Source organism: Perissodus microlepis, chromosome 3 (genome assembly GCF_051167445.1).
Source record: "Perissodus microlepis isolate ML-2025 ecotype Zambia chromosome 3, ASM5116744v1, whole genome shotgun sequence".
In the NCBI taxonomy this organism is placed as follows: domain Eukaryota; kingdom Metazoa; phylum Chordata; class Actinopteri; order Cichliformes; family Cichlidae; genus Perissodus; species Perissodus microlepis.
In genome coordinates, this window is record NC_140463.1 from 12713791 (window position 1) to 12735882 (window position 22092).

Here is a 22092-nt window from a genome sequence, read left to right on the forward strand (position 1 = left end):
CATGAATGAAGTTTTTTTTTTTTTTTTTTTTAAACACTCTGGGGCTTTCTCTTTAATAAATGAATGGTTTCCTTTTAAAGGTGGCTGCCCCCTGTTGCCCAAACATGTGCTACACCAACACAAAGAAGCAGGAAGAAAAAGCAACATCTGTCTGTAAAAACTATTTCAACATGGGAATGATCCACTAAAGAGACAGACTGCTCTGTCAGTCCAGAGTATTTTGTAAAACTGGCACAGAAAAGACATCTTTGTATTTGCATAGTATCTATAGAAAACCCACTCAGACATGGAGACTGAAAGTGGAGAGCATGACATGTCCACAGAGAGACCCCAACTGAGGACACTCAAATCAGGATCCTTCTACCTGTGATGCTGCAAAAACCTGGAGCAGAGAGTAAGATGAATGGATCTAAACTGCCTGATCCAAATCCTGAAGGTTCCTCAAATCTGTCATGACCCGTCTGTTAAGGTCCACAAACATTTTAAAGATGGATGCAGCATGTGTGATGACACTATCTGGTTTTGGTCTCCACATTTTAGCATCAATGATGTCACCACGTTGTTGTTGTTTTTTTTGTTTGAAAGCAGAAGTGACCAGCGATGGGCAGTAATGCGTTACTTCCAACGCGTTACTGTAATCCGATTACTTTTTTCAAGTAACGAGTAAAGTAAGGGATTACTATTGCAAAAATGGTAATTAGATTACCGTTACTTTCCCGTAGGAACGCTGCGTTACTGCGTTACTAAAACCGTGATTTTTTGCGAGAATGTCTCATGACAATGATGTTAGCAAGTGCGACGTTTGTGACAACAGCTGTCTACAGATCAACAATGGATCATATATCAAGTGCGGGAGAGAGTATGAGCGTGCAGCGTTTAAAGCGTGGAAGTACTGACCTTACTTTAAGTTTGATTCCATAAAAAGTGACAAAAACATTAGCGTCCATTAGCATTGTGCGTGGGAAGAAAACTTCTTTTTACAGCAAAAAAACCCCTAAACTTCTGAGCAAGCACCGAGTGCGCTACGACGTAATGGGAAATTCACAGAGAAACTCCCGGATTCTTCCACTGACCGCTGTGGCACACCTGCACCAGGGTAAACCTCCGCCTACTCTACTCCTGCTTTACAGGTGAAAATAGAGCAAAAGGACCACTAGTCTTTGACTTTATTTATTTTCTGCTGTGTTTTACTTGCATCTATTTGAAAGACTGAGAGTAAACACAAAAAAATTATTTTATGTGCTGGAATGTGCAGAAAATAGGTTTAAATATTAAACAAATTTCTTCCAGTCAGAGAATGTTGCATATAATTAAATTTTTTGCTTGATGCATAAAGTTAAAAGATTAAAACTAATAAAACAAGTTTTAAAAAGGGACTTTTCCATTTGATTACATTTTGTATGATGGATTATGTAGAAAAAGTAGAATTGGGCTGAAAGATCTATCGCTTTATCACCTATTCAGGTTGTAAATCGTGTTTTTAAAAAGTAACTAAGTAACTAAGTAACTAAGTAATTAATTACTTTTGAAAATAAGTAATCAGTAAAGTAACGGGATTACTTTTTTGGGGAAGTAATCAGTAATTAGTTACTGATTACTTTTTTCAAATAACTTGACCAACACTGGAAGTGACCATATTTGGACAGGGGTGGGTGCTAAATTATGAGCTCACGGTGCTAAGCTTAGTTGCTTAGCATGCAGAGTGAACAACTTTTAGAGACAGCTTCTAGTGGACATGAGAGGAACTGCAAGTTTTGGCACTTAGGTGCAGGCTTCAGTTTACAGCTCTGCAAGTTGCTGCTGTAAATGCTGGTAAAATGTTCTGTGTAGATTTCAAGATTTGGATGACTGATTTATAATAAGTTACATAATTTCATGAATATGTATATAGTTTGTGTTAAAATGTCTTTATTTGAAATGAGTATGTGTACAGTGTAAGAGCTAGTGTCTCGTGAGAATACCCTTAAGGAGAGTACACGAGACTTTTCATGGACTGCGAGGGAGCAGATGTCTCTCATGAAACCTGTTAAGCTAAAAGTTTACTAAAAGAAAAAGCAACACAAGGACTTAAGGACCTCTTTTCACGACAAGCAGTCAACGAGGTATTTGTCATTTGAGAAATGTTTTTATTTGCGTTTGGACTTAATATGTGTACTGTAACGTTGTTAATTGGTTTGTACTGTTGACTGTTGACCAGTTCTCACGGCGTATTGATGTAGTGGCGTATCGGCATACTGGTGATGGTGAAGCTGAGGCCAGAAAGCCCAAGTAATAAACGCCCATTTCAAAGAACCGACCTGTGTCTGTGTTGTCGTGAAGAGAGCTACAGCTGCTTTGTGAGGTAATGACAAAAACACTTTTTGCAGTCTACAGGAAAATGAATCTTGTGTCCGTCAATATGAAACAGGATTGATAAAGAAATCAAATATTTTCAGTAATGCAGTCATTAAGTTCAGTTTATCTGTGAAAAAAGAGCGGAAACACATCCCTCTGATTTATTTGCAGTGTACGTGAAGGCACCACAAAGGTTCTGCTTTTGTAGAGTTTTGGGAAAACAAGAATGTTGACACCAAGTCAAACAGAAGGAGGAAGAAGATGAAGAGGAGGAGCAATGTTTTACTTGAAGTGACAGTGAATTGATATCAGTGTTGGTCTGATATCAGTGAGCAGTAGGATGGAGGAAACGTCTCTGCTGTGTCTGCTCTGTAAGTTCACTCTGTGTTTTTCATGCCTCTGCTGTCTTTGACTGGGATGGAGATCCTATGGGCTGTTTTAAGGAGGAGGAGGAGCCCAAAAATGGGGACAGTGGGTCCCAAGAATCACTATGTTTAGCAAGTTTGAATGTATTTCTTTGAACTGTGTCTCAGGGTTTCCTTCTGTTATTAATTCAAAGCTGAGATTTTTGTTGAATTTGTTTGTATTTATTCTGTTCTTATTCTGATGAAATAGCACAATTCAATGCATATATACATATTTCATCATACAGTATTCATCATTTTCAGTCACGTGACCAACTCACCACCGTTGTGCAAAACATTACTTCATTGTGACAGTCAGCAGTACTGCAGTCTTTTTCTTTATCACCTGTCCTGAGCCAAAACTACTTGGATCACCTATCCATGGAAGAAAAACAAAGATATGAAGAGAAACTATAAATTTCTGGGGCTGTGATAAAAAGATATAAGCTTTCATAGTACGGACAGCTAAGTGTAGTTTCAATCTGGATCAATCTGTTTATTGTTTATCGTTAAAGCAAATGTAAGCTCTACCTATCGCATGCAAACCTTACTTTTTGTTGACTTGAACGTTTACAGAGTAGGGCCAGAAAAGTTCTGTTTTTCTTGCCCTACTCTGTCATAACTAACAGTATGTGTTGCCATAGAGAAGCAGGCATTGGTGTGATTTGGTCTGTAAGGCAGGGTTAGGAGAGGTGTGCTCACATGTTGGTGCCATACTCTACATTCTTCTGACAGCTGTAAATAAACACTGATTAGTGCATCGGGGAGCACAGCAAACATCTGGCACTTTAGTTAAACTCGAATTAATGGAGGGCAAAGGACCCATTATAATTTTTGCCCTCAAGGTGGCGTGTCACAATAGCTCTAACATCATGTGAAAATTATGAATATCAGTGAGTCTGTGGGTGTGGGCAGGATTAAACACAAATATTGCAGGAGTGGGATTAGAAATACTCCCACATACAGCTCTACTCTGAACTAACCTGAGTTTAATTTCTCTTTAGTTCTGATCTCACTGCTGAGCTGCACCACAAACCAAGGTCAGTAACCTTCTTCTGTCACACTGTAAACCTGACTCACTCTCTCAGGAGACTGTGGGACACATTTATTAAGGCCTTAGGGGCAGTTAGCTGCAGACAGACTTGTCTTCAGTCGCATCAGCGATATCTCACAGATGTAATATTATCTACAGATACTTTTAGTGCCTTTGATATTCATTTAGACTCTTTTTCTCCAATTGATCTTTCTGAGTTAACTTCAATAATTACTTCCTCCAAACCATCAACGTGTCTTTTAGACCCCATTCCTACAAAACTGCTCAAAGAAGTCCTGCCATTAATTAATGCTTCAATCTTAATTATAATCAATCTATCTCTAATAATCAGCTATGTACCACAGGCCTTCAAGCTGGCTGTAGTTAAACCTTTTCTTAAAAAGCATCTCTAGACCCAGCAGTCTTAGCTAATTATAGGCCAATCTCCAACCTTCCTTTCATATCAAAAATCCTTGAAAGAGTAGTTGTCAAACAGCTAACAGACCATCTGCAGAGGAATGGTTTATTTGAAGAGTTTCAGTCAGGTTTCAGAGCTCATCACAGCACAGAAACAGCTTTAGTGAAGGTTACAAATGATGTTTTTCTCTGTATGTATTATTGTAGAAAGAGAGAGAGGATATTTTTCACTATAAAGCTCCTTGAGGCGACTGTTGTTGTGATTTGACGCTGCACTGTATAAACAGAACTGAATTTAATTGAAGTGAATGTTATTGCTCACAGTTCAAAGGTTTTCATCTCCTACTTCCTTTAAACATACCAATATTTCCTTTTTTTGATAATGAGCTAGTTTAAGAAATAATGTCTGTTTTATTAAACATCCAATACTCAGAAATGGCAGATGATGTGAGGAGTTTAGTGTTTCCAAAAGCTGTCTGATTACTGAAATAATTCTGTTTCCTCTCCACTTCCTCACAGCTCGTCTGACTGTGAGTCCCAGCAGCTCTCAGTTCTTTGAAGGAGACTTTGTGCTTCTGATCTGTGAGGAGGACGACAGCTCTGCTGGATGGACTCTGAGGAGAAACACAAGCAAACAGAGGACTCCATGTGAACCTGGGTGGGCAAGATCAGCTAATTCTTCCTGTTATATCAGGAGCCTCTTGGCAGTTGACAGTGGAGTTTACTGGTGTGAGTCCAGAGAGGGTCCCATCAGTAACATGGTTAACCTGACAGTCACTGGTAAGCTGAGTGTGTGGAGTTAGTGTTGATGAAGCTGTGTGTAAATGGATGAAATGCTGTAGTTTGTCTCTGTGTTGAGGTGGATCAGTGATCCTGCAGAGTCCTGTCCTCCCTGTGATGGAGGGAGATGACGTCACTCTGCTCTGTAAAACAAAGACCACTCCCTCCAACCTCACAGCTGCTTTCTATAAAGATGGCTCCCTCATCAGGAAGCAGCCTACAGGTCACATGACCATCCAGCATGTTTCCAGGTCTGATGAAGGCCTCTACAAGTGTGACATCAGCGGTCATGGAGAGTCTCCATCCAGCTGGATCACTGTCACAGGTGAGGAGCTTCACTCTGATTTCACCTCTTATTTCATCCACATATTCACCTGAACACGTGGGATTCTCTCTGCAAAAAAACCTACAAGCACAGTAATGCCATTCACCTCGGGACCACACCCCGATCTCCCCTCCCTCAAGCTTGGGTTCAGAGTGGTCCTCCACCTGGTGGTGTTCTGTCCATACCTTATTTCCACTCTCCTCATGGTGTCTTTGTATCTACACAGAGCCAGAGGTAGCACTCTGAATCATTCACTGATCAATCAATACTGTGATGGTTACTCATCTCTCTGTTTAACCTCTTCCTGAGTTTAGACCTGATACTTCCTTTCTTATTTATTTTTTAAACAGGAAATGACCTTTGTGCATCCAACCTGGCCACTCAACCTGAACAGGGATTGGATGATGAGTATGATGATGTCATCACTGATGTCACTACAAAGCTTCTAAATCAGAGCTCTGTTGTGTCTTTGAGCATTTCACTATTGCCTCAGTTATGCTTCTGTGGGAAATCTATGATGTAAACATCCACATGACCTCTTGAGAAATGTAACTACACACACAGCCTGCAATGACTTAAATAGCGTGGAAGATTGTGTTATGGGGATAATGGGAGTTTCCAGTGACTAGGATGTCGAGTTCCTGCAGACTTTTATATCAAGTTTAACTTTGTCAGCCTGTCACCTCTTTTGTGGAGACGATTTGAATAAATGGTGTTCATCTAGAACTGCTTTTATGTAGATTTATGTAGATTCCAAGGGCGTAGATTTGGCATGGACGGAAGGGACATGTCCCCACCAATATCCAGCGATTATTGAATTGTCCCCACCAATAATTTGATCTCTTCGAGTAAAGAAAATCAAACCCGATAGAAAGAAAAAAAACGATCTGTCAGCGTCTCATTCACCCAGCGGTGCAGAAAGAGTTAAATTACATTCTCTACTGGAGTCCTACCTCATGTGACAAATATGGCCAATGTGATTGGCTGTGCCTCTCAGGGAGCTCTGTTTAGTTTTAGCAGCGGCAAACCTGCGCTGCGAGGAGGAGAGGAGGCTGGCAGCAAAAAGGAAGAACCTGGATATAAGAAAGTATTTTTCAAAGAAACCTGTAAGTCACTTAAAGCCAAATTAACTCATAAAATGTGTCCGTCATAATAACGTTACAGGCTATGCTAGGCTTTGGCCCACATCAGTCTAAAACTGTATGTAACCATGAATAACGTGTTTTCGAAACTAACTGCACAACATGCAGCACTATCAGTTCTCTCAGTCTCAGAGCAGCATTTCTAATTTTGATTGAAACTGTCAGAGAAAACGGAGCCTCGAGCAGCCAGGATATTACAGAGGCTGTTAAAATTATATGTCTAACGGTAAAATGTTGGTGACACAATAATTTCATCCCAATGGCACTGACATATTCATAGGGTTAATTTTTGAGACAAAATATCATGATTTAGTCATGATTTTGCAAATATCCACCTTGTAGTGCAGTTTGCACAAATTGTTTTAAAAATGCACTCAGCCTACAAACATTACTGATGAGTCAAGATCTGCACAAAGTGACAGAAACACTGAAGCAGCTACACATTTTATTCTTATTGTCATGTATGTCCTATTTGTCAGGTGACAGAAGAACCAACACAAAGCTCAGAGAGTAATGGTGACACAAGATCACAGGTGAAATTGGATGATGACTTGTTGGTTCATGACTGTATTTGAAGCACATGTGTGACTGCATGTATGTGGAATGTCTCACTGTTATTTATCAGGTGACAGAGGCAGCTCTGCCATGTTGTAGCTCAGACAGAGGTGAAGATGCGAGGTCACAGGTGACTGACTGATGATTTGGTGCTATTAACTAGTATTTATTATCATGACAATTGTTAGGCTGCTGATGTAAATTGATTCATTAGTGTATGTTTGACAAAGAATCTGAATTGACATGTCTCACTTTTTATATGGCACAAATCAATGTGTTATTTTATCAGGTGGCAATATGTCCTAGTGCAGTCAGAGGGGAAGAGCCAGGGCCAAAGGTGAGGCACATCAAGCACAGAATAATAATTGTAATCTGAGGATAAAACGCAGGTACTGAGGCTGAAAGAAGCTTCAGTGCTCTCGGAAGACTAAAAAGATGGCTAAGGTTAACAATGACTCAAATGAGATTAAACAATGCTGCTGTATGTCCACCAGGAGAGACTGGACAGTATAGATGTAAAACAAATATGCCAGCAGTTTATCTCAGTTAACGAGAGGAGAAGGCATGTGTTTGGCTCCTTCACATAGTGAACATTGAGTTGTTGTGTGGGACACCAGTAGTTCATGTGTGTTGCTGTAACAGTAGTTCATGTTTAGAATAAAAAAGCTCACTGATTTGATGGGGCAATAGTGCCTAAACTGTTGCATAATTTTGCTGAGAGATCTGTTACTTTGTGGTAATCTTAGATGAGTAGTTTTATGGACAAAACCCACCAGGTCATTCAGTGTTCCCTTAGTGCTAATGTATCAGAGATGTCGGTGTACTATAACTGAAGTAATGTTGTTAAGTCCTTAAAGTCATATTCTTTTATTGTCATGACTGTATTTGAAGCTATTTTTATTTTTGTATGATACCTGATTTATATGGATTATGGCTGAAGTAAACTAAAGTCTAAAATACTTAGTCAGTCATTTGTTTAATAGTAATTAAACATTATATAATTCACATATAAAACTATGAATTGTGATTTTTAAATGGTTTAAAAGCACGTAGAATAGCATATGTAGGCAAGTATATTTCTCCTTTTTTATTAAGAAGCAAAGACGAAAAGGAAAAAAAAGAAACAGGGCAGGGTTCAGTGGTTGAATCATCCGTCCCCACCAATACCAAAACCAAATCTACGCCCTTGGTAGATTCTATGATTATGATATGATTCTATGATAGATTTTATGTATATTCCTGCTTTGATAAACTACAAACATATAAATATGTGAGTTAAACTAGACATCTTAATCATTTCTTGGTTTTGATTCTGGTTCCTTAATCAGCACAAATCCCACAGAGCTTGAAAATACAAAGTGGAATTTGAAAGGTCTTTGAATCAGGTGTACAGTCTGCTTCCACCTGCTGGTAATACTGGTGTATTACAGCAGAGCTGCAGCTTTTCAGTGTTTCTGCACTTGTTTTAAATCCAGAACCTCTCCTGGTACTAAAGAGCTGATCTGTTTCAAACTGCTGTTTCGTTTCTTGTAGAATAAATTGTTTTTTTCTTACTAATCTTTAATAGTATCGTAGTGTTTCACTGACCAGAACTGACCATGTTTGGATAAATGAGTAACATGCTGTGGCCAGCTAATCCTTACTAGCTCAGCTAGCATATTGCCTCTGTAACCAGGCTCAATCACTTTGCTGTGACTGGCTGTTCAAAAAAAATCACTTGTCTCTGTGTTGTGTAGTAAATGATGAACGAGACTTGCTTATCCTTTAGTTCTTATTAACAGTCATCAGTGGAGATTATTTTATTAACAGTCAGACAATATACAGTGGTCATATTCTCCATATAGTGATAGCAATAATACCAATATGTAATGGTCCCAGAAAGTGTACTGTGATGCAGAGTGCTGTGATCTACAACTCACTTCAACCTTGTCCCCCGTAATCTGGCAATGTTTTAATGCTGCCAGTGGCATTTATTCACTGCTTATGAGAGAGGGCGCTATTGAGCCAATAACCCTCACAATACTGTGGTTAACCTGGCATACACTATAAACATACAACATAAACACTGTTACACGTCCATAGAAAGTGTAAGCCCAGCATACAGATGCCTGCTGGTCAGTGGTAAACAGTAAGTACATCAGCTTCATCATTCATCTCCAGATCTCACTGGTAAGGCTGTAACACAAAGAATGAAAAAGCAGGCTTTAGAGACAAATGATAAAATTAACACTTTCCATAATATATTCTACATTTTTACTAGTCTTGATTCTGGTTCCTTAATCAGCACAAATCCCACAGAGCTTGAAAATACAAAGTGGAATTTGAAAGGTCTTTGAATCAGGTGTACAGTCTGCAGTGAGAATTTCTTCTCACTGCAGACGGTCTCCTCTTCAATTATGTCCTGATCTGTTTCGGAAACACAATCTCCTCTGCATGTGTGAAAATCTCATACTTCCTATCACCTTTACACATTCAAATAAACGTTCTTCTTTCTTCCACTGGATGTATAATATTCACATAAACCTTAATGGTAATAGAGAAAAATGAAAGCTGTATATTATTGCTTATTAGGTCTTCTTTTTCTTACAGTTACATTTGAGGTTTTTTTTGTGTGACTCATGTGTTTTATAGAGAAAAGCTTAGATTTAAGCCACAAACAATATTATATTTATATGTGCAATGGTGGAGAGCAAAGATGTTGTAATAAAGTATGGATAACTGGTTAATATACATATGTAACCCTACCAGTGCAGGAGCTTCACTCTGATTTCACCTTTTATTTCATCCACATATTCACCTGAACATCTGCCTCCTCAGACATCACATCTGTGTGTTTCTGAAGGAAACAAACTGAAGGAGGACGTGCTCTCTCTGACATTTTATGTTGTTAAAGCGTCATCTTGTCCAGCTGCTCTCCACTAGACCGCTTCAAGAACCAGTTTCAACAACATGGTGCTGGAGCCTTACTGCCCCTCCGACCGTACAACCATGTCTATAGTTTACCTTTCCAACTGCTACATGATACACATTAACTAGTCAACATGATTCTGCATAGTGAGTACTTTTACTTTATCTGCTTCAAGGAAATTCTGATATCAAAACCTTTGGACTGTTATGTAAGTGAAGAGTCTAAATACTTCTTCATTTCTTCAACATGAAAGCATGTTTAACCTTCAGATCACCAAATAGGTTCATTTGGGTTCAGATGTTTGGTTTTTTTGTAATTTTTTGATGGAAAAATGTTTCCTACATCTTTTCATAGTTTTGCTGGGATATAGTGTGAAATAAATAATATGTATATTTTGTGAAATTAAAGATTTTTATTTATTTGATTAGATTTTAATTTTTCCACTTTGCATAACCACATTTTGATGTTTGATTCATGGCTGACAGAAGTGTCGAAGCAGATAGTTTGACTCCAAAGTGATGTTTCCGTAGAGATGATTGAGTTGGTTTAACCCCTCTCTGCATTAAAAATGATTAAAAAGGTCATAAGTAATATTTTAAAACGAAAAGAACCAGTACATGCATGATAATCACAAATAGAGTAATTAAATGTCACAAACATGGCTTGGCAAATTAAAGAGTTAAACTCTTGAGTAGCCACTTTTTTATAACATGCTGTGTGATGACAAGGGGTCCAACATGAGCCTGGAAAATATTTTTCTTTATCAGAATTTTACACTGCATTTATTTCTGATGCAACATCCTGAGCGGTGTTTTATGTGGATTCATGTCTACTTACCAACTTCTTTAATCGCTACATTAAGATATATTAAAGTCCACAGAGTTTTTTTTAAATGGTTGTGAGTGCCTTGAGGTAAATGTTGTCATTTGGTGCTAAATACAATAAATACATAAATAAAACTGAATTGAATGTTACTAATCTCTTTCTTGTTGATGCATTTGGGGATTTAGACCAAGACATTGAAATCAGATGAGGAATTCCCCATCTCGGTCATAACTAATGGACTGACTGGACTCATAACACAGACTTGCAGGATTAAGTTCAGTGCGTTTATTTACAGTGAAGAAACAACAGAATGTGACAACAGAAGGATTTCCAGTTAGTGAATCCAAAGCTTCAGTTCAGGCAGGTCCACAGGAATTCTCTCTCTCAGTGGGTCCCAATTTCCTGCAGAGAGAGGGTAAGATGAGGTGAATGAGCCGAAGCATGCAAAGTTTCAGACTGAAAGAGCCAACTTCCATAACTGTTTCTGAGCCTAATAATGCAGCATCTGATGAAATCCCTCCTCCATCGTAAGTAGTGGGCAACTGATCAGAGCTTTACCAGTATGTGAGTTAATGAACCCCGGTGTGCAGAGCTGAAGCATGGGAAGCAGAGAAAGAACATGCCCTTTGAAAACAGCCTGTCTCAGCCTCTTAATATGCTGGTTAGATAAGGTAGAGTGCAATGTTATTCAAGTGTAGTCCATGAAGGGAGATGAGTGAATTCATTTAAACAGGCACCTTATCAAGTGTTCAAAAAAAAGAAAAAAGGACAAATTCGAAATTATTTACCCACATAAGGATGAATAAACAGAATGAAATGTAAGAGAAAAAGAAGGCCTGTCATTTATTTTTAGAACCCACCCATCTCACATGAGCTCTTTAAAGTTTTCTCTAATCGCTTCTCAGAAACAGATCAAATATTGAGACCTCGGTCTGTCATTGTCCCTCTAAAGCTACGTCCACACTAGCCCGGACAGATTTGAAAACGGTGTTTTCATCTGAAAACGCTCCACATCCACACTAGCGTTTTCAGTCGTTTTGACAGATTTGTGCGTCAACATTGAAACAGACGAAAACTCTTACGTTCCAGTACTGTGCATGCGTGAAACGCAAGAAGATTTGACCTGCCTCATTTCTGTCTGCTGTTTATTTACTTTCCGGCTCTCTGAAACGTTGCGGCAAACGGTTGAGGAAAACCACCAAGTTTTTTTAAATGGACTAACAATGAGGTGGAGTTGCTGTTGCAAGTAACGCAAAAGCAAAAAGTTGCAAAAGCGAGTTAGAATTAAAGAATTTGAAGAAAAGTTATCTGGAGCATGTACAAACTGATATTAATCTTTAATAAGCTGTCAAACTGAGAGCAAACAAAACAACTAACCTACTCTAAGGCTACGTTCACACTGCAGGTCTTAATGCTCAATTCCGATTTTTTGATCAAATCTGATACTACTCTAAATGGACCTATCTTCTGTAATGAAATTACAATTACTCACAGGGTTCATACGCCTTTTTCAGGGTCAGGTCTAGGTTAAATTAAGCACCTTTGTTCCCCCTTTTGTTAAGACATAGAAAAAACGCACCACACAAAAATTCTGCAAAAGGAAACGGTCACCTTATATGCATATAGTGTATAAACTCAAAATGCACATTTCACTTAAACATTAAGATGTGAAAATGTGAACAAATCAACTTGTTAGAGATATCCATTTCCTGTTGCTGCTGCTGATGCTTCTTTCCTGTATGACACAAAAAAAAAAAAAAAAAAAAAAAAAAAAAAAAAAAATAGGACAGATGTTTGTTTTTTAAGTTAATTCCAAATAAAACTGTTTTATTGCTAACTACATTGCTGTCTGTATTATTGCTGAAGTCCTAACTGATCCCCTTTAAAGTGTTTGTGCTAATAACATCATGTACAGTCAGACAGGCATGGAGAACAGCACTGACTGGGAGGCTTTGAACTGATCACAAAGTTCAATTCAACCTATAAGACTTTAAGAATGCACAAGCATCTACTTAAATCTATTTAATTTACCATCCGTGATATTATTATGTACAATTCAGTCCAAATTCGTAGACTCCGACAAATGCATCCTCCTTTTCCTTCAATTTGAAGGATGGGTCGGGTGTGTCCTTGGTGACCCACCATATTCCAGAATTCCTAGCACGGCCCAGCCAATTCCAGTTTCCGCCAATGTCAGCAGCTACTAAGTTTTAATATTACTCCAATTACTCTGAGTCACAAAATAAACTTTTAAGATATTTTTAGGCAAGAACGTAGCTGTGTAAACTTCAAATATCTGCTCGGTTTATCAAGACATCACATATTTTCAGAAGTGCTGCGACATTTTCGGAGACGTCTGTTAGCAACCAGCTCGACAGCTAGCCGGGGCAAAAACAGTGAACCCCCCTGCCGTCTTTCACTACTAAGGTTAAACATGATATAAGTCACTTAGAGAACTTAAAAATGTTAATTTGGCTTTTTTCAGTGTTTTGTTTGTGAGTAAATCGGTTTGGCTGAGATTAAAGTTATAGTTTTCACACAGCTGAATAAACGTCAAATGGAAAACTGATTATCAGAAATATGAGATGATCGAGAATTTATGCCAGTGTCCTGTTATATTTTAGACAGAAAGGAGCAGACGGCCGAGTTTATTAAACTCCACCAAGACAGCTGGTGATGCAAATCTGAAGGCTAGACCGTCCAGTTTCACAGCCGCTCACTTCTGGCCTACCTGACCTTCGGAGGACCTGGCCCACGTAGACCGCGAAGGCCGAGTCCTCAGGAGGATGCAGCCTATGAATCTGGACACCCCTAATATCATACATTATCCAGGTATTGCAGTATAGTATGCTGCAGCATATTTATGGGTGGAGCCTAGTTAGTGCTCTGTGTGTGGCTTATTTAGTGATTCAAATGCACAACAACGCACCATTAAACTTTGAGGTGCTGATGACTCTTGTTGATTCCTCAAGACACAAAGGTGAGGCCTCTTCACTCCTGTGACACCAGCTAGTCTGCAGAAAGAGCAAGAGAACATCTTTAGCAGGGCCATGCAGAAATGTTTAAAAGGGTTGCTTAAAGTTAAAAAGTGGCACACAGATCCAGGCTGGAGAACAACAACACACATTTATCAAGAATCTAATATGGAATCATATCATACTATATCACTGTCATCAGGTGGGAACAATGCAAAGCAAACGCAGTTTATGTTTTACCTGATGGGGTGCAATGTTGCTGTTGAGGGGTTGCTGCTGCTGCTGCTGATGGTGCTGGAGGACAGGGCTGTGTTGATCTGAGGCATTAAAGAGTCCATAGGAAAGATGGTAGCTGATTAAACAAGTCTTATGACATAATAATAAAATCCAAAGACTGGTGACACTGCTTGGAACCATAAGGCTTGTTGCCTAATGGTTCCAAGCAGTGTCACCAACTGTGAGAAATAAACTAGGCGCTGCTTGTGAATCACTCATTGCCTCTCTTCCTCCTTTCATCTCCTCGTCTCATGTATCATCTCCACTTGCTGTCCATCTGAGAACAAGGCACAATTTGCTATTGCATTGATTTATTATTTAATTATTGCGCTGTTGCACACACAGCACGCTCAATTGTTTCAATTCGTCAGCTGTCACAAGACAGTTTACCAACGTATACATAATAACCTAGTACTGCTGTGTGTTGTAGACCAGCGGTCCCCAACCTTTTTCGTGCCACAGACTGGTTTATGTCCAACAATATTTTCACAGACCAGCCTTTAACGTGTCGTGGATAAATACAACAAAATAAAACCAGTACCACTACCAAAAAAAAAAAAAAAAAAAAAAAGGAAGATTTATTCATAACACACAAGAAGAGACCCAGGGAAACTGAGTTAATGATAAAAACGATAAAAAATAATGATAGAAACCCTGAAAACCATAAATTTCACATCCGAGCCTCAACTCTCACGCCCGGTACCAAACAACTCATGGACAGGTGGTTGGGGACCGCTGCTGTAGACTACAGTGTACGCTGTACACCTACTTACTGTTTTTTTTGTTGTATCAGTCTGCGTCTCCCAATTAACTTGTGTTTCTCCTACAGCTCCGCACTGCTCAGATGGCAAAAAAAAATGTGCGTGCTCTTTGCGAGCTTGTTCCTGGTTCATAACCAGAGAGCCCTGCCGTCAAGGGTGATCATTGGTTAATGGTAATTATGTGACTGATGCAAGCCAGATCCTTTTATTTAGCAAAACTGTGAGGAATAGTTAAATATTATTGTTGAGGGCACAGGCAGGACTCTACATGCACACACACAAAAAAAAATTGCCTCAAGAAAAGGGCACTTGGGGCACCCTTCAGGAAAGGGGCAGGTGCTTAAGCCCGTTCCGCCCCCCCCCCCCGCACGTACCTGATCTTTAGTAAGACTGAGCATTTGCATTTAGGTAAAACTAGTAAAGGTACATACTGCCTTACTGTTATTGGAAGAAAAAGGAACATGTTATGTAACCCCTCCTTACACAGACTTAATACGATTATAAAGTCTTACCTGCTAAATTATGCTTTCAGCTGTTGTTAGGTGGCTCTAGGCGGTGTACCTGCACTCCAAGGTGACCTGGCCCATCTGGTGTCATGGTTTGCATGGAAGCCCACGTCCTCAGGAAACCTGTTTCATTATTTTAGCCCTGTTGAGGTTCTAGGATTTAACTACATACAAACTTCACTGTCATGATTTCATGTTCTAGATGTTGTCGGATCTGAAAGAGACTGAAAAACAAACAAAAACAGGTAGTTTTACCCTTTTCTTTTCCAAACATTGTTTACTAGCAAGCATAAACCACTGCACACACACAGTTCACGTTTTAAGTCTAGATGAAATTACACATTTGAGTGGTTGCATCTAGCCACTTCTTCCAGATCATATGCGGGACACACAGTCACTCGCAATCTAGCCATGATACACAATCTCCTCTGTCAAACCCGAGGCCTCCTTCTGGTTGGACAAGGCTGGAAACACCTTAATGGGCTCCTTTTTATGTGAAGGAGCAGCAACTTTTCTCTCAATTGACCAAGCTCCTCACCCCATCTCTAAGGGAGAGCCCCACTCCTCTATGAAAGAAGCTCATCGATCCACATCACTGCAGATGTGTGCATCAGAGCACCAGGACCTCTGCCCGATCCACAAATCCCAAAGTAGTGTCCCACAGAAGAATTGACCCATATAGCTTCTTCAGCTTGAGCCCGGCTGGGCCAACTGATCTTCGCCCTTGAGCCTCTCTCCAGGCTTGGCTCCAGGTTAGGACCCTGGTAGCCATGTTCCAGGCAGGGTATGCTGGCTACCTTGATTTTTTTGGTATAAGAGTTACCCAAATCACTTTTTGCTGCATATTCTTTTGTTTAGATCATGACCCACCATGCTCATACGACTACAGATGTCAAATATACAATGTATTTAAAATAGACATTTATTTTAGTTTTGCAGTAGTGGAAAATAAACAGCATGTCGCTGCATTCCTTGCTCTTTTATCGTCGTGTGGCGTAGATTTCCCAGACGGTGGCGTGTTGCATTTCCCATCTGCCGACCTCCTAGATGGCGACACGCGCTTGTATTCTCCAACCGCCGACCTCCTAGATGGCGACACGCGCTTGTATTCTCCAACCGCCGACCTCCTAGATGGCGACACGCGCTTGTATTCTCCAACCGCCGACCTCCTAGATGGCGACACGCGCTTGTATTCTCCAGCCGCCGACCTCCTAGATGGCGACACGTGCTTGTATTTCCCCTTCACTGACCTCCCAGGTCAGGGTTCGGCTTGCCTTCCTCATCTGCCAATGTGTTCTTTCAAATTGCATCAAGACCAAATTTGGGTTGGGGGTGATGGGTGGGGGGACTTATTGGCCTATGTCAGCTTATGACAGAAGGTAAAAGATGACAGGTGACTCTAGACGTGTCACCAGTCATCAGACTGGGAAGAAGCTGTAGTAACCATCTGTCAGGGACCTTTATGCTGTGAGGATGCAGTTTTTAAATGCGGTAAACTCAAAACCCCCTCCACTTTACTGCAGTGGAAAGGTTTTTGTAGAATTTGAGCTTTGGACAAGAATGTGTTTGTGGTCTCACTTAGAATTGTTAGACCACTGAATTATTTGCAGATTATTAATGTTATTTGCTTTGTTTCTCTGTCAGATTCATTATTAGAAGGAGGAGAAAAGGGTGAATTCTTTTTACAGCAATTTGTAAGCCACTTTATAGCAGCTGGCGCACATGCACAACCACACACAACCACACAAAAACATAGACTGACTGCTAGCCCAGGATGTTCTCTACTGGCTCCATCCTCCTTCCCTCCATCCTCCTTCCCTCCATCCTCCTTCCCTCCATCCTCTGTGTCTCCTCCTGTCTGACCTGCAGGTGAGAAACAGGTGTGAGGTGTCAGCTGTCAGGTAGGTGATGAGTGAAGAACAGAACAGAATCCATTTCCTCTTCAAACTGCTGTCAGACATTATCTACTGCACTCTGATCACATCACTCAGACCAGCTGTGGCTCAGAAGGTAGAGTACGTCAGGTCGTGATTTAATCCCTCTCGGATATATGTCAAAATATTCTTGAGCAAGACACTGAACCCCAAAATAACCCATGCTGCTTTCACTGATACGATGATATTCTGATATTCCCCACCATCTATTATCCATTTAAATCATTTCAAATTATGGAAAAGACTTTCATTTACATAGTGCTTTTTATTTAAACATGGCATTCAGTCAGGTTTGTAGTTTTGTCTCTGTATATCATCTGCCATTTTTAAACAATATTCTGTTTTTCAGTTACAGAAAATATTTTGCTTGTCCAATTACTTTACTCTGGCAAAAAAAGGAGAAAGAGATACAAGTTCCCTTTAAAATATATTTCAAGAGATGAAAGTAGGGGTGTTTCTAGATTTATTGTACCATTTAGCTTTGTACTACACCCACCTGGTGGTATACCCAGGGGAGGTAATGTTGTGAATAAGCCTGTCTCACCTGGCTCAGTAACGTTGAGGAAGACAGTTTTATTAAATAATCTTCCACCATCGTCCACCCCTTGAAGCTCGTATGTCCCACTGTCGTTTCTGGTCAGGTTCTTCAACGTTACAGAGACGGTGCCGCTGATATTGCTACAGTCCATCCCCTCCACCCGACCCTTGATTGACTCCTCCTGGTCACTGGGACGTGTTGGTGTTGAGTCTTGGCAGTAGGAGATATATTTCTCATTGTCTTTATATTTCTCAAGTCTTTTTAGCCATACAGATATGGTGCCAGCAGGAACCTGAAATGTCAGATTGACACTCATCCCAAGATGTCCTAAGATCTGCTGGTCTGAAGCTGAGGAAAAGAAAAGAAAACAGAGTGAGGACTCATCACCTTCACAGCAGCCAATCTGTTTCTGTTCAGAACCACCCACCAAATTACTGAGCCAAACTTTAACACTAGAAGTGATTCGCTCGCTGTAAATCACTTTTAAGCAGACATCTGATGACCCTCTAATGTACTTGTACTGAAAAATGCCCACTTTATGTTTTCAGCACTGCACAACCAAATATTGTTCACCTTCTGTGGTGTTTGGTCACCATGTTGTTGGGGATCACTTCCAGTGTGTATAAGGCTTCAGTGCAGGGTTAAGAGACAGGATGTGCTTACCCTGTGACCAAAACGCATTTCCAAAATAGTCATCTACCTCCCATTTAAAACTCTGAATTAGAATCCCAAAATACCTCACTAACCAATAAATCTCTCTTTGAGGTGACACCGCACAGGTCTCAGTGGATCATGTCATTTAGACTGAGATCCTACTATTCACATTTTTTAGGCCCAATAGTAGTGTTTAACACAGGAACAGCCACAGACTCTAAACGGTTTCCGTGACTCGCCGTCAGGAGCTGTCTACTGAACCAGTGACATTAGAAACAGGACCGTAAACAATGGACATAGTCTTTAGTGTTGAGCCACGGGTAACTTTGCGGATTTTACCTGTTACCGCATGTGGGGATCGGTCTATAGTTATTTTTTCTAGACGTTTCCTTTTCCACTAACTTTAGGAGAACAGTTTGATACGTTTTAAAGCCTGAGTTTACGCATCAGATTTGCATACGTTTCTAATCGGTTCAGTCCAGCTTTACTTTTGACGTTAAACCTGTCCGGTCACCAACACACCCATCAACATATTTACAGAATGTGAACTTATTTATCTGTGAGTTTCTGTAATTTCACAAATCATTACAAAGAAAAAGCATTTGAAACCTGCTCAGCCTTACCTGAAGAGCCCAACGACACGCAGACGACCAGTAAACTCAAGCAGAGACCCAAATATGTCCCAGCACTCATGGCGTTGTTGTGAGTCTTTCTTCTTCGACAATAAAACGTTTTATATTTTATATGTGATAGATCCCCCGCGATAAATAAGTTTTTTAAAAAATATTATTGCTAAAAAGTGAAAAAACTTCCCTGCGCCTATCTTCCGTGCGTCGTCCTTAATGTCGATGGGTCGACTGAAAACCGGTGAAAACTGGACCCTCACAAGTTCCGCATACTTACACCCGCCTGTAAACCAATCAGCAGGGGGACCTCTATCAACTTATACTACCTGTGAATAAATGTTGGTTGAAAGTACACGTGGATGTCTGGGATAGGTCAGTCATCCCACTGTGCTCTCTGCAGAGGCGGTCCTAGGCTGTTTGGTGCCCGGGAGAACACTATCTATCTATCTATCTATCTATCTATCTATCTATCTATCTATCTATCTATCTATCTATCTATCTATCTATCGAGGGGGAGAGAGAGAGAGAGAGAGAGTATGCAGACGGCCATTTTAATTTGTTGAAAATAGCAGACAAATCAACAATACATCTCTTCCAATTAATGAAATAATAATATTATGCTGAACACAGTCCAAAAGATCCAATAAGCCACATCAGCGTATACTCTCTGTCTACTGTTTACTATCATAGCCAAGTAGCTAACAAAGATAAACAGAAGTTTTCACTATCCCTACCAATGAATGTTATCTTGTTTCAGGATGCATGTCGTACATAATACCTGCCATTATCCAGTGACACATCTGCTTACCTGTATCTTCTGCTCCTTTCTTCTCCTCTTCTTTTTTAAAGAAGAAACTGAGCATCTGATGGCTTTGACGTTCTCCTGGCTTGGATTTACAACGTTACATTACATCACGTTACACAAATATATTGCACAGGTTGTGTATGAGACTTCAGCACAGCAGCAGCAGCAAGCAGGTGCACCGAGGACTCTCACGCTCACTTTTTGCGTATATGTTTGAGATAGAATTTACAAAACACATCAGTGCAAATTATAAGTGCATATCATGATGTGTGCCATTTTTGTGTTTGTTGGCCCCCACCACGATGCCACTCTGGGCAACTGCCCATGTTGCCCATGTAAAAAACTGCCACTGGCCCTTCTGGTGTGAGAAAAAAGAATAACTGGATTTTCCCATAATTCAGTTAAAAATCAGTCACACACAAGATGCTTTTCAAGCAGGAACTTAGAGGATGGAAGGTCTCATTATGACATTTAAGCTGATTCAAGATACCAGTTCATCCAGAGAGTAACATCATTAAGTCCACCTTAAAAGTTATTGGGGTTTTTTTTTGGTTTTTTTACGGTGTTGTGCCAAAAAATGCTTATAGGATTTTAAACTGTTATAAATGACTTGGGGCGATTGTGGCTCAAGAGTTGGGAGTTCGCCTTGTAATTGGAAGGTTGCCGGTTCGAGCCCCGGCTTGGACTGTCTCGCTCGTTGTGTCCTTGGGCAAGACACTTCACCCGTTGCCTACTGGTGGTGATCAGAGGGCCTGGTGGCGCCAGTGTCCGGCAGCCTCGCCTCCGTCAGTGCGCCCCGGGGTGGCTGTGGCTACAATGTAGCTTGCCATCACCAGTGTGTGAATGGGTGGATGACTGGATGTGTAAAGCGCTTTGGGGCCTTAGGGACTAGTAAAGCGCTATACAAATACAGGCCATTTACCATGACTTGTTGGGAAAACATGTCAAACATCTCTCATGAATGATATGAGGTCATTTTGAGCCAGAAAGGATATCCCTGTTAAAAAGCAGATTTGGCTATTTATTTTTCCAGATAAAAAGTGTCATCAACAGTAAAAGAGTATTTTTAGAGCTCGGACTAAGAGCGCAGTAGAAACTAACAAATACAACATCACAGACCTATAAATATACTTTAAGTGTCCACAAAGATAACACAGTCATAAAGATACTTGTTAAACAGGTACGTTATTTATTTTATATATTCCCCATTTCGATAGAGGTAAACCAGTCATTTCTGCCTGAAGCTTTTATTGTGAAATATTTGCAGGAACACTTGAAATGAAAAACCTTTTCAAGAAAAACAGCTTATAATGATATCTATGACATTAGCCCTTGGACAACCTGATGACTGATGACTGCCACAACAGACAAAATGTAAGGGTCAGGTAAACAGGTAATGTTATCTCACAGATAAAGATGGAGGTAGAGCAGGTAGATGGCAAGAGAGAAACAGCAGAAGATAAGGATGGAGACAGCCTGATGACTTTAAGATCAGATTCAGACAAAACATTTTCACATTTAATGAGGTATCCATTTACAGCACGTACAAACTGCCAGAGACGTTACAAATTCTCATGTAAACAGGTAATGTTCCAGTCACATGACCACAGCAGGAGCAAGAATAACATTTAAAAAAAGAAAGCAAAAAAATCCAACTTGAAGCAATTCTCACTGTCCAAAGCCACAAACACTGATGACATCATCATTTAAATCAGAGCTTATGTTAGGCCCCAATTTATTTTCCTACTTATGCAAAGCAGCAACAGCTCAATCCCTGCAAAACAACAGCACATTTCATCTTTAAACACAATCTTTTAACACTCATAGGCTGAAGCGTTGCAATATATGCACATTACACCCAGTAAACAGGGTACAAAAAAATAAATAAATAAATAAATATGTTTTTTAAGAAGTGCCATTAAGATTTCCTTTAAATTTCAAAGAAGCACTAGATCTTTCCATCACTTCGATGGTCCATTTCTAAACATATTTAGAAACTGGTACAGTGGCAAAAAGCCCCCAAAAAAGACAAAAGATTTTTTTTAAAGTGTTTCTTTAGAGCTCATTTCCTAAAAATGTCACTCCTCATTAACCTCCTAAGACCCAAACTCTTTCATGGCATGCATTTTTCTTTGCTATTTGGGTTGATTGGGACCTAAAGAATCTAAAAACAAACAATTACCCTTTTTTCTTTACCTAATTTTTGTTTTCGAGAAAAATGAGATCCACATATGAGGACATTTGTTTCACATTTTGATAGAACAGTTGCAGTATAATGTCCTCGTAAGTGGATA

At 39.9% G+C, this 22092-nt stretch overlaps 2 protein-coding genes across 4 annotated transcripts; one reads left to right on the plus strand and one right to left on the minus strand.

Moving 5' to 3' along the window:
* Nucleotides 1–2662: 2662 nt before the first annotated feature.
* LOC146389976 (Fc receptor-like protein 5) lies at nt 2663–7780 on the plus strand. Its single transcript, XM_084923064.1, has 5 exons — nt 2663–2705; nt 3743–3778; nt 4708–4968; nt 5048–5293; nt 5644–7780. Exons 1-5 carry the CDS (start codon nt 2675–2677, stop codon nt 5814–5816), a joined length of 747 nt encoding a protein of 248 aa, XP_084779190.1. The 5' UTR covers nt 2663–2674; the 3' UTR covers nt 5817–7780.
* A 3213-nt stretch (nt 7781–10993) lies between these two features.
* Nucleotides 10994–19271, minus strand: LOC146389977 (uncharacterized). Of its 3 annotated transcripts, XM_084913783.1 has the most exons (7): nt 18991–19271; nt 17720–18061; nt 17004–17104; nt 15248–15465; nt 13939–14015; nt 13653–13737; nt 10994–11125 (listed from the first exon to the last, which is right to left on the minus strand). In XM_084913783.1, the coding sequence occupies exons 1-4, from the start codon at nt 19058–19060 to the stop codon at nt 15433–15435; spliced, it is 546 nt and encodes a 181-aa protein (XP_084769909.1). In that variant the 5' UTR covers nt 19061–19271; the 3' UTR covers nt 10994–11125; nt 13653–13737; nt 13939–14015; nt 15248–15432. The 3 variants fall into 3 exon arrangements, with proteins under 3 accessions (XP_084769909.1, XP_084769908.1, XP_084769907.1); XM_084913782.1 differs by having other exon boundaries at nt 15297–17104; XM_084913781.1 differs by having other exon boundaries at nt 15248–17104.
* Nucleotides 19272–22092: the final 2821 nt, after the last annotated feature.